Here is a 13,215-nt window from a genome sequence, read left to right as displayed (position 1 = left end):
AAACAAAAAAAAAAGTCCCTTTAAAAGAGCCATGAATATTTATTGTATGAGAATATCAACTTACAAAATATTCGTGCAAGTTTCTGTCATTAAAATAAATTGAATATATTGTACTTATAAGCATTTCAACTATTTATGATGAGTTGCCGTCAGCTTTTTTCCACAACACAGCTTATGACTATGGATGTGTGTGTTATATATATTATACTTTATGCTTATTTTAGAAATGCGTTTATGCAGTTACATCAGGAATCTGTAATATTATATTTTCAAAAAGTTTTGTTGAGAATTTCGAATGCATGAATCTAGGGACTAGGTAGGTGAAATGGGTGAAGGCCATCATATATTTTTACTTCGATACTTGCAAAATTTTTTGTTTTGTCTTTCTGTTTTGGTCTTTTTCCGATATATGTTGGAGAATAATATTTGGGGAAGTACCGTCGATGTCATTCTGGTAATGGCATTTTTTTAATTGAATTAGCTGAATGAATTTAGAGGAAGTAAAGTTTAATTCATTTGCTGACGAAATGACAGTTTTGCGTTAACTTTTGCATTGTGTGGTCTCATAATGGCAGGGCTGCTTACAATGAAAAAAAAGCTGACATTTTGAACAAATGAAATGCGGGGATTTCTAAAAATGCATTAACTAGCAACATTCACGTGCATAGAACAATAATAACTGGTATTAAAAAAAATTAGCAGTCCATATAGAAGTTCATTACACGATCTGAATCTGCTCCAGGTAAAAGAAAAATTCTTAAGATTTCTGAGTTTCCAAAAATGGAAAAGGCGTTGCTCAATTGGTAGGCGAATCAAAGAGCTAAAAACTTACCAATTACAAGCGATATGCTAAAGAGAAAGTCAAGTTATAACATGCTAAAATGCAGGAAAAGTCTTGAGGCTTCCATGCTAGTAATGGTTGGGTTTCAAGCTTTAAAAAGAGGTTTGGAATATAACACAGTTGTGCGCTCAAAAGAAACTTTCGCTCAGAAATCATAAAGTGAAAAATAATGGTTATTGGGAAATCGGCGAATCCGCGTTCTTTCAAAAATGTTACTGATAAAGGAAATAAAAGTGCTTGGATGATCTCAGCCTTGAAGAATGATGTCACAGAACACTTGTACCAGATATATGTTAATTTTTTGTCTAAACAAAGAATCCTGTTTTAGTCAAAAATTGTTTAAATAAACAGATAAAAGTTTTCCCCCGCTTCCGGAAAAATCGCTTTTCCTTATTGATTCTCCTCCATACCATCCCAAAAAAAAAGCGAGTTAAAGAGCTATGACGACCAAATATCGGTAATATGCTTTCCTTCCAACTGTACGACTCTAATACAGCCGATGGATCAAAACGTTATAAGGCTTACTAAATTGAACTACAAAAAACCCCTCTTAAGTCACATTGTTCCGCGTGGAGAAACTATCGATGAGTCACTGGGAAATACCGACCTGGCTAGTATAGGGATGATTTTTGGCTAGTGAATGGGATACTCTTATATATATATATATATAATTGTATATGTATATATATAATTGGTGCATACACCCTTTTTGGATGTTTGGTCGAGCTACTCCTCTTATTTGTGGTGTGCGTCTCGATGCTGTTCCACAAATGGAGGGACCTACAGTTTCAAGCCGACTACGAACGGCAGATAGTTTTTATGAAGATCTTTTTAATGGCAGAAATACAGTCGGAGGCTTGCCACTGCCTGCTGAGGGGCAACCGCAATTAGAAAATTTGTTGTTTCTTCATTTTGGTGTTTCACCGAGATTCGAACCTACATTCTCTCTGAATTCCGAATGGTAGTTACGCACCAACCCATTCGGCTACGGTGGCCGCCTAAGGCTTTACACCTTTACTGCGATAATTTTGCTTTATGGGATGCTTTTACTGAAACTTCAATTCAGTTATTGTTTCATTATCGTTTCAAAAAGCGTCTGACTAGGATTGTGACGATATCATTCCTCTTTCGGAGTTACGATTACGGATAGCTGATGATGCATCCGATATTCAATTCATTGCAACTTTACTTCATTGCAGCAAGTCTTCCAATTCGAAATCGAGTAATGGATTGTTGAACCTCATTACGAGTACCTACAGCTTTAAATGAGGAATACTGTAGTGAAGACGATGAAAAAGTCGGAAAAGGTTCGCGTTCCTTACGATTTCCATACGAATAAAATAACATTGGAGGAGGCGATATCAGCATTAAATATATGCTTGGATTGGGCAGAGCAAAACAATGCTTGCTTAAGCGATGTTATGACGCTGTAGATGCTCTGAAACTTTGTGGTACTGAACAAGAGAGTGTGCACAAAGCAAACCAAAATCGTAAATCTCTTTAATTTCAAATGAAACTTATCGCTTTAAAGTGTATTTAATTAATATAGGTATAATAAAAACAGATACACTTTGATTGCTCTCAGTGAAAAACCTATTTTAATTTGTATGGAAAAAACCCCAGTATTTGCGACAAACTTGCACCGAGCCCGGTTTTCATTACGTGCACGAATCGAGTTTCTACGGTATATACAGTTATGCTTAATATGCTTTAAGAAATAAATATTAATTGTTTATTTTAGTTTTATAAAAACCATACACATTTTATCAACTTTCTGTAGCATGTTTTACAAAAACTTGCTGGAATATATTTCGGGTTAACAGCCAACTTACTACACTATCCGGAAACTAAGCAAACTCTGAGTTATGTGACTAAACAGTGCATTATATTCAGCAAAAAGAAAAAAAACGCAAGTGTGTTTTTTAACATTTTTCAGTACCTTTAAAAATAAAGCAAAACAATTTACGTGAACCATTTCGTTAAAATTCAGTCAATACAATGCGCCCATGGCCATTTCTGTTTATTTATTTAATTGCCACTCTGAAAACTGTAGCAAGGTGTGATGTGTGTATGCATTTAGTTAAATCAATTTATTTATGTGATTTGCGCATGCGTTGCATTCCGTACGAGTGCGCTGAAGATTAAGAGAAACAACTGCTTTCCAACTGCCACTTAACATTTGCAGTTCAGTCTCATTTTCATTTATTTATTTATCTTTATGCTTTTTTTTGTTTTTGTTTTAAATTTAATGTTACTTTTTCGTACTTTTGTCGCATTTTTTTTTGTATTATTGGTGTGACTGAGTCTTTTCGGGCGGCACGCCTTTGGCTTGCAAATTGTATCATTAACATTTAGCATTTAACTCCGAATGTGGTTAGCACACAATCGAAATTCGTGTTTATTCGTTTAATTTCACAACAACACCCATTTAATTAAATTAAACCTTCCTGACTCTTTATTTGGGTATTTTATGTGAACATTTTATGTCTCGAATTAATTGCGATTTAAATGCGTGCGATGGTAAATGGGTTCTTCGATGGGCAAATAACGCAATTGATGGAAAAGAAGGTGCACTTAGTCATCACGCGTAGAGGGCAGAAAGAGCAGTAGTAGTGAGAAGGAAAAATAGATCACATGCCTGCGCCCGAAACTTCGTTTTTTTTTTTACATTTTCCAACTAATTTGAATTTCACCAGCTCTTAGCTATAATTCAAGGCGACCTGCGCACTCACACACAAACCAATCGCATTTTAATTAAAAATGTTTAACAAAATTTGATACCCCAGAAAGGTATACATTTTCAAATAAACCCCCAACCACGCCATAATTTCTACATTAATTCGAAATCGTTTGACTACCAAAATGCAATAGTTTAACAAGCCGAATGAGATTATAATCTTCGTTTAATTTACATTTACAACTTTGTAAATTTGCATTTCATGACCCATTCACTCGTTAAATCATTTACTCAAAGCATATTTCGAGCGAGTTGCAAGCGTTTTTCTTTTAACGCCTATATAAAGAGATTTTTTTCGTCGTTTCTTTTCTGGCTCATGAAATGAGGTACTAAATTGTCTGATGAGGAACATGTGTAGCTGCATACAAAAACAAAAAAATACCAAAAAAAAAAAACAAAATACATAATCATCTCTGTGTTTGCACACTCGTACATAAATAAGCATAAATGTGTGTGTGTGTGTGTAAATGCAAGTTGATGATGGCGTTACAAAAATGTGATAACAAGCCCATTCAGCCCACACAAAGATATTAAACTTTACGGCCTTTATTTCGACTAAATTCGATTAGAGTTAGGAGAAGGGAAAAGAGCAAAAATTTAAGAGAAGTTATAAAACTTCTCAAACAACAGTGATTTGGTACAAACAACAAAAATGATTTGAATTTTTTATTCCTTTTTCGATTGAACAAAATGTTTGTGCATAGTAACATACATACATACATATGTATGTACATATGTCTATATGTGTCGTGTTTGCAAGCATTTTGATTAAAAATGCATTCGAAGACAGCTAAAGGCATTTCGTGTAGCTGCTAGAGCATCAATACCATCAATGATTTATGACTTGATATATGATCTGTTGCAAAGGTAATCAAATTTGTGTGTAGTCATGACAAATGTTGGCAACTCAACGGCTGATACAATTAGGTCTCTCGGTGAGGTGTTGATTTTTTTAAACCACATGATAAATGGGTGTTGATTCTTTAAATGTATACAACTCGAGAGAGGGATGTCTGTTATACGTATTGACAAAACAAAACATTTCTGACATATCCGATTAGTGAATTGTCATGCAAAAACTTAAAGCCGAGCAGCGTTTATATGCAAATATTAGAAACTTATTCACAGACCTCAGTAAAACAATATTGCAAGCAAATGATCGGATTTTCTTCAGAACAGCTATCGTAATCAGTTACCGCTGCTCTTAAACTTTTTAATGGTATTTGTTTGCTGGAAGCATTACTTTAAATAAATATATTTTCAGAACTAAATCCAAAACACTTCCAAAACGTTATTATCAGTGATGAGCGGTGTAGTCAAATGATTCGAAACTTTTTGTTTCCCCATCTATAATGCTGTGCAGCATTCGGCTTGGTATTGGACCAAACCAATTTTTTTTTTAAGATTCAGGTTTTTTGAAGTTATCCGAAGTCGAGATATGGGCCTTCGAAGTTCGAAATAGGGACTTAGGTAAAAAATTATTTTAAATTAATCTGTGTAAATAACTAAAAAAAAAAAAATATGGTCGAGATCCACTTACTCCATTTTTTCAAATAGCATATCACATTTTCGCACAAAATTTTATTAGGGGACAAAAATCCGATCTTCGAAAAATTAAAAACCTTATATTTTAAAAACTTTTCAGCCAATTTTTAAGAAAATTATGTAGTTTTAAAACTGATTAAACGCTCTTTCCTTTGAAATGTATACTTAAATACTTTGTATAATATACTCGTATAAAACTTGGAAAAAATAACTTTTAAAACGAAAAAAATAATTTTTTTTCTATAAACAACACATTTAACAAAAAGCAGTTACTATTAGTAATACTTTTGAATGTTTTATTAATATACAACAAAACAGAAACCATTTTTCATACCTTTATTGTAAAAAATCAAAAAAAAACATGGTGTTTAGGGGCTGGCGAAATTGGGGGATGGCTTTTAAAACCGGGGAGTTTACTTTTTTGCTTATGACTCAATCTTTAAAAATACCCAGAAAAACGTTTATTTTGCCGTATGGTGTAAGAAGAGTATTTCAAAACACGCATCTAGACGATGTTTTCAAATTAAAGAAAACGTTTAACGTTAAAATCTAAATTTTTGATTTTTTCAGGTTCCACTATTTTTATTCAAAATATGATTTTTAACAATTATATGTGAAAAATGGCATCATTTGAATGCCTGCCATGAATATTGAGCATTGTATCTGAGTGCCACGTAAAATCCGCCAAGCAGTCGATTCATGAACGTCTCTTGCACTACAACAGCCATATTCTCAACAGAACGTCCAGTTTTTGGTCTGCCACTCCTTTTTCTATCCTCGACAGAATCAGTTACTTGAAATTCTCTCACCAACTTTGAATGATCGACTCATTCTGGCACTTGTTTTCACCAAAAAAAATCACGATTTTTGCGATATGTTGACCTTAAAGATCGACTATTTTCATGAAAACTTTGAATAATTTTAAGGCGTGGTTCTATCGTTTTATTATCAAATATGACTTAAAAAAAGTACCATTTAGGAATTATTCACTACTTACATCTAGGCGTCACTATTGAAAGACCCTTCATAAGTATTCCATTAGTCTAAAAGTCAATTCAAATGCAATCTCAGAAGAAATGTCGAAAAGGCCTGGCTTCTACCTTCTACGACTACCTTACATTCAATTAAAACCCTTCAATAAGTATAAATTTTATAATACATTTCACAACAAATAAACACTTCTTTTTACACAACAAAATATAATATACTTATAATATTTGCTTTCATGACAATAACATCTGTTTTTTTTGTATTTGTCGAAATATTTTGAGTGTGGCCCACTATACGTTTTACAAGGTCCCATTGTAACAGACTTGTAACTCAAACTTCCATCTAAAGCAAATGTAACTCAGTGGATGTCCCGTGGCTCATCTTTCAGACATGTCGCATTTCTCTCCATATAATTTTCTCACTTCGGCATAGCGATTTGCATGGTAAATAAGTGCAATTCTTCGCCACACACAGGCAAAATACTTCAAACCAGAAAAGTAAAAATAAGTCATTTAGTTAGTGTCCTGTAATTTGCTTAGATTTTATTTTAGCGAAAATATTGATTTTATGTAAATTTCAAGTAAATCAACACTTATATATAGGTCACCCACCATCCACCCATTAGTAATACCCACGGCTCAGGATAACAAGTGGAAAATATGCTCAGTTTATTGCATGTAGCGGTCAACAGACCGTCATGAGCAAAAGTTTACCATACGGTTTTGTAAGCGCACATTGCCACATGCATATCAATGAGTCCGCTACAATGTTTTCAAATTCCCTTTAATTTGCGATCTAAATTGCAAACTTAGCACGAATCTTCGAAATAGGAGTCAAGGTGTATATATAAGTATGTATAACATATGTATATAAAAAAAGAGTTTGTGATACAAATGAGTGTAACAATGAGTCAAATGTGGTAGTTAAATGTGCTGAGGTGAATTTTCATTGCGTCAATTCAAATTTACTGAGTTACCGATTCCATTCAAAATATGACACATTTTTTCACCATACATCATTTTTTTTTTAAACCGATACCCATCAAATCTCAACTGAGTCTCATTTTTCTTACAATTTCACAGTTTATAGCTTTGAAAATTTTACTCAGATTGTAAAAATAACATAAACAGGAACTAAGTCGAAGGGAAGACTTAGCTTATCAAATATCTAAAAGCTCTATATGCCTAAAAAACACCCGTAACTTGTTCTGTTTGGGGTTCATTTTATATGCAATGAAAATTTCTACAAAATGTCTGAATACCTGAGTCAATGTCTCGCATGCCAGGCAACTTTCTCTTTTACATTTTATAATATATTTGTGTGCAAGTGTACACAACTTGAAAGAATTTGGCACAGTAAGAATCAACATCAAGGTGCTGCGATCATTCGTTCAATATCCACCGATTACGTCTATCTGATTAGCAACGCGATATTTTCAACAATTTTGACTACTTTCTTCTCTTTTTTATTTTAATTGATTTTGTATGAAAACATATCAGAGTTTCAAACTTTGTTACAAATATTATATATAAATTTCTAGAAAATTTCCAGAAAATTTCAAAGTTTTTAATCACACTTAAAACAAAATTAGGTATGCAGTTTGCAGCCTATTAAATTTTGCAGTAAGGTTTGCTACCCTAAAGTGGCTCAAAATCTCTCCACCTTTTGATAATTTTTCTGCAAACACTGTCGTGCATTTGCTTCACATAAAAAAATGACGTGCATTCATTATACAGAGAACATGAATAAGACCGCCAGCAAAAAACAAAAACATTGTTAAAAATCAATGCGGTTTTTGAGTCACTTAAAACTTGCACTTTTTTAGACTGAAAATCAGTGCGCTATAAAACTGCATACTCGAAAATTTTGTAAAAATTCTGATTTGAAGGTTTGAAAATCTAATGAAACTTTGCCTAATTTTTATAAATCTTTGCCAAAATTTAAAACGTTTACATGTTTGATGATATTTGCGGTAAAATAAACAATATTATTGTAAACAATTTACGAAAATAAAAAAAATAAAAAAGTAGAAAGAATTGGTCAAAATATCGCGTTGCTAATAAGTGCACACAATTGTATGTTTAAAATAGATATATATATATATATATATATATATATATATGTATTACAGCAAATGATAATATAATTGACTTCATCATATATCTCCATTGCTGGGCCATTGACCAAGCTTCTTCTCCGATTGACTTTATGTGTTTGAAATGAAAATTCCTACATTTTTGTACTGAACGGCAGGTGGTGTTCGCGAAACGCTTTTATAGGGCAGAAATGCAATAAGAGATGCGACTGCTACTAGAGAAAACTTGTTTCTATGCTTTGGTGTTTCATGTCCGCACTGGGCTTTAAAAAAGGGGCCCATCCGGGACTAGTCATGCACAAACTCGGCCAGGGCGGCTGCTTAAAATCGTTATTTGCGCTCATACCTCCATAAAAATTATCTCCAAACTTAACTCCAAAGAGCTATCATGGGATCATTAAATTTTTCTTTTAAAGAAATACATTTGTGTACAAGTATATACATACATTTTTTTATGTACATTTTTTAGCTTTTAACGCTCACACAAATATTTATACCTTTTCTTACACTGCGACCATTCATTCAATTTCACTGTAGAGACATCGTGCCTAGAAACTGTTCGTATCCCACCAATAGGAAATAGTTATTCGTAAATTTTACCACGTCAAATTGTCAAACCTGACCAAATGACCCAAACTGTCAACCATAGATACCAACCTATGCACATCCAAAAAACTCGAACTCAAGGAACTAATGAAACGTCAAATGTGCCAACGACAACAGCAAAAGTGTCACACAAACAATATCAACAGCGACAGCAACAACAGCAAAGCGCATAGCAGACAAGTGCTTGATTTATTACGCTTTCAAAAAATCACTCACCAATCAGGAGAAGAGGGGATGGCGGTAGCAGCCGAAGAGAATGCGATTGCATCAGTTGCACACATAATAAGTAATAACTTGTGCGCTAGCATAGCAAAATTCGCAAAGAAAACATAGTATGGAGGTGGCGAGCGGTGTGGCTTGGCGTGGCGTGTAGCCATCACTGCTCATGACACGATCGTAATCGTAACTAATTTAATTGCCGATTGATGCAAACCACTTGTGGCGCGTTATGTTGCCACAATGAAGAAACGATGTCGGCACGACGACGTCAGCGACTTGCAACTTTACAACGTTGCACTTGCAACCACCTCGCTGTCGCCGCCATCGTAGCTGAAATATGAACGGAACACGCGTCCCACCGCCCAATTACACGAATCACCGGCAGTAACTTTGTTTGCATATATAGCAAGAAGGTAGAAAATACACAACGTCTGCTAAATTAGAAGAAAAGAAAGAAATCAGAAGTTTACCGAAGAATGGTCAAGCTCGCGCTAGCTGTTATTCTACATAAATACTCGTGTACAGACATATGTACGAACATTATGAGCACGATCTGCAACGCAAAATTTCTCTAAGCTCTTCTACTGGCATTTTATTGTAGATTTGCAAATCCGCTCAAATCCCATTTACTTAGGATTCGCTACGTAGATCAATTTCGAAATTCGCATTCCACTTTTCTTGCCATCGCAGCGACTTTGGACGCCTCAAAAGGTAGGGAAATGAATATTCTGTCTGTCTGCCGTCGTAGAGACTTTACATTCCACCGCAGTAATCTACCTTCATGTGTATTCACTGGCGGTTTGTCAGCACAACTCTTCACTTTTGCACAACAATTCCGCGCTGCGTGCCTAGCCGCCAGCTTGACTGGACTTAAATGAGAGTTTCCTGGCATCCAGCTGCGCGACGTTGTTGAAATTTAATTGCTTTGGCTGTGCATAATCTTCGTGTGCAATTCGTCGTCAGCAAAGTAGATGCAGTCAACGCAGCACGCATTATGATCAGCAGTCAAACAACAGCAATAAAGCAACAACAAAAACAACATTAGCATATTAAATGCAATCGGTAATCATCATTGCTCGGATGGGAGGCGCTTTGTCAGCATATTTGTCGCGTTGCTTTCTTCGCAAGAGCTTTTCTCGTTGCAATGTATGTCGGAAATCACGAGGAGGCTATGGCAGTGGTGGTGACGGCGGCGTTAGTGGTGTTAGTTGCCGAGATGTTGGCATTCTACAATATGACATCGCAGGTGAAAGGCCCGTTTTACGGACCGCTAATCTCAAAGCCAACTATTTGGAAATGATCTTTTTCATCATTATTATTATATTTTTAGCAACTTCCTTTTATTTCTTCTTTATCATTATTTTCAAATTTTGGATGTCTTTGCATGTTAGATTTTCAATCGACGCAATATATATGCCGTAGACGAATGGGTTCGTGCGTGACTACCATTTGGAAGACGTTGGTGCGAATCTCCGTAACGAAACAGTTTTTTCTAATAGCGGTTGCCCCTCGGCAGTCAATGTCAAACCTCCGAGTGTATTTCTGACATGAAAAAATTCCTCATAAAAAATATTTGCCGTGCTGAGTTGGCTTAAAACTGTAGGTCCCATTTGTGGAAAAACATCAATTCGCATGTCACAAATAAGAGGAGGAGCTTGGCATAGTGCCTAACCTAACTGGAGTTTCATCATCCAGTTCCAAAGAACGACAGATGCTTGTTTCTACTCTACTAATTCTAGTTTGCTGAAATGATAACAGAGACTACGATGTTCGGTGTAATATCCAGTGAGAGGAATTCATTTGATGATTTTCTGGAGAGCTGAATAAAATATTTAGCCTGCTTCTGTTATGAAAGTTCCATTCAGTATTGCGTACAATTTTTGTTTTTGTTTTTTGTATGAACAAGTTTTTCGTAAAAATCATCTACAAGTACTGTTCAGATACGACCTAAAGCGCTAGGTCACTCTAGCAACATAAACATCTTATATTTTACTTTACTCTATAACAAAGCTGTAAAATAAAAACACTTTGATTTTGGCTTTCATGCCGTAAACAACTATGACATTTTTGTTTATTTTTCTTGCTATTCTTCGCTATTTGATCGAGCGCAAAAATTCTTGCATCGCATCTTTATGCTGATGGAAACTTTAAAAAGAATTTAAACCTAACTCAACCTTCTATAAATTTATTTATATATATAGAGAGATAATTAGTACATCTATGCAAATGGATGAAATCAGAAAAAAATTAAAATAATTTTGCAATGTCCTGTCGAAATGGAGCTAATATAAGAAATACACGCTCGAGTGAGACTTAAACTAAATATTTTTTGCTTGCTTAATGTTTAAGTAAATATTTGAAAAAATGCCTTAAGATGTTTCCGTTAAAAATGTTTCAGAAGTATAGAAAATGGTATATACCAAACAACGCTGAAAAAGCCTATTTATCTTCGCTTTATAGGTTTTTACGCTGAAGTGTCTATAAAAAATTGCTTCACGTGGAGCCATGTACAAATTTTGAATGAATTTTTAAGTACGTCACATGTACTAAATGTGAAAAAGTTCTACAAGTAATAGTTTTGTAAAAAAACATTAATGGAAGCCGGGTAATTTTCATGCTGTCAGCGTGGTCTTACCACTTAAAGAGCCTAAACTGATATTCTAGCTTGAAAAAATGCGCGAGCATCAGACACTCGCATTGAAAAAATAAAATTAAAAATAATATTATTTCTATAGTTTCCATTAAACGCGCGACCACAGTATATCCTTTTTAAAGTACTTTCATTTGATTTTCGAAGCTTCAGTTCGCTCTGAATTCAGTTCCTCCTTTCCATTGGAATGAATTCGCTTAGACACAAATACCTATGTAAATGCCAATTAACGTCACTTACAATTGGCTACTGTTTCTGTTCAAACATTGAAAACAGAAGGCGAAAAACTAAAGAAAATAATACCAACTTAACACTAAAACAGTCAGGAAAAACACGAAAATGTAGCTGAAACAAACAACAAATTGACAAAATAATTTAACCTCATTTAACCCAGTACAGCTAGTTGGCTACTCTTTCTAAATGCATAGATATATATACAAAACAAAAAAATACATACGAACATACATACACACAAACATTTGTAGATTAGTACATTCGCTCATTCGTACCTCATTTAGTTTAATTTCTATTTGTTTTCTGATTTTCTTGTTTTTTTTCTCATTTCACTTGCAGAAATCGTTTACGCTGATATTGCAGGCGTTGGATATGTACAACATATCGTACCCAGGTAATTATGCGGCAACTATTGAAATGCCACCAAGGCACCAGAAGCCCCCAGGTACCCACCAGGCCAGTGCTGGCGAGCGCCTGCTTGACAACACGATTAGCTTGCGAAAACAAGCGACTAAATGGTCGATCACAAGCAAGCACAAAAGCAAAATTTTAAATAAAACAAAAAACGAAAATAAGCTTAAGTAAAAAATGCTACTACAAAAGACGAAATTAAAGTTGGCGGTGTTGGTGAATGTGTGGCGGAATGGCAGCAATAAAAGCCACAAGCTATCGCCTGGGCTGGTGGTGCCGCTGGTGCTGGTGGTTACATTGGCATTGTTATTGTTGTTGTTATCATTGTGGAATTGTGGCAATGCGACGCGTCATTTGGGAGTTTTAATTAGACAACTTTACCCAGTGCGAGCGTTAGCGCTGGTGACAATTCGCCAAATGACTTAACAACAAAAATAACCACAACAAGCTGCTACTACAGACAAAAACAAAAAACAAAAGCGGAATATATTACGTACTACTCTAGAAAATAACTCGACTATTGAAATACGACAAACAAAAAAACAATAATGAAATCTTATAAAAAGTACTAAAACACACAGAAAGTTGAAAAAACTTTAAAAAAAAGTTTCAGGAAAAACAGAAGACTTAAGCAACGAACTGCTGACAGTTGACTTGGGACTAACACATTTTCTACATTTCATTACATTTCGTTTCAATGTTTTTTACGTATTGTGTTTTCTTTCTATTTTCTTTTTCTATGTTGCATGCGCTGTCTTGTTGTTCTTGTCGTGGCGTTGCTGCCAATGTTGCATGCCTCATTTCAATACGATTGTTTACTCGGCGGTTGGCTGGTTGGTGGTTCGACTGCTGGGCGTCTTAAACCAACGATTATTTGGGCAACAATG

The 13,215-nt window shown here is 34.8% G+C and overlaps 1 protein-coding gene and 1 long non-coding RNA gene across 4 annotated transcripts in view; one reads left to right on the top strand and one right to left on the bottom strand.

The window, feature by feature from the left end:
• Positions 1-13,215, top strand: part of LOC128855000 (protein serrate) — a 147,831-nt gene that overhangs the window by 73,119 nt on the left and 61,497 nt on the right. For both annotated transcript variants that reach the window (XM_054089539.1, XM_054089538.1), the window contains one exon: positions 12,257-12,311. In XM_054089539.1, coding sequence (XP_053945514.1) covers positions 12,257-12,311 — 55 coding nt within the window. The remainder of the gene's footprint in view (positions 1-12,256; positions 12,312-13,215) is intronic.
• Positions 1-13,215, bottom strand: part of LOC128855001 (uncharacterized) — a 31,418-nt gene that overhangs the window by 1,560 nt on the left and 16,643 nt on the right. The window contains exon 1 of one of the 2 annotated variants that reach the window (XR_008453665.1): positions 65-225. The exons of the other annotated variant lie outside the window; for it this stretch is intronic. This is a non-coding gene — a long non-coding RNA (uncharacterized LOC128855001). Of the gene's footprint in view, positions 1-64; positions 226-13,215 lie in introns of those variants that run through there. 2 annotated transcript variants of the gene reach the window in all.

This window comes from Anastrepha ludens, chromosome 2, assembly GCF_028408465.1.
Source record: "Anastrepha ludens isolate Willacy chromosome 2, idAnaLude1.1, whole genome shotgun sequence".
Taxonomy (NCBI): Eukaryota; Metazoa; Arthropoda; class Insecta; order Diptera; family Tephritidae; genus Anastrepha; species Anastrepha ludens.
The sequence above is the reverse complement of the archived record's forward strand: the minus strand, read 5'-3'. Positions and strand labels throughout refer to the sequence as shown.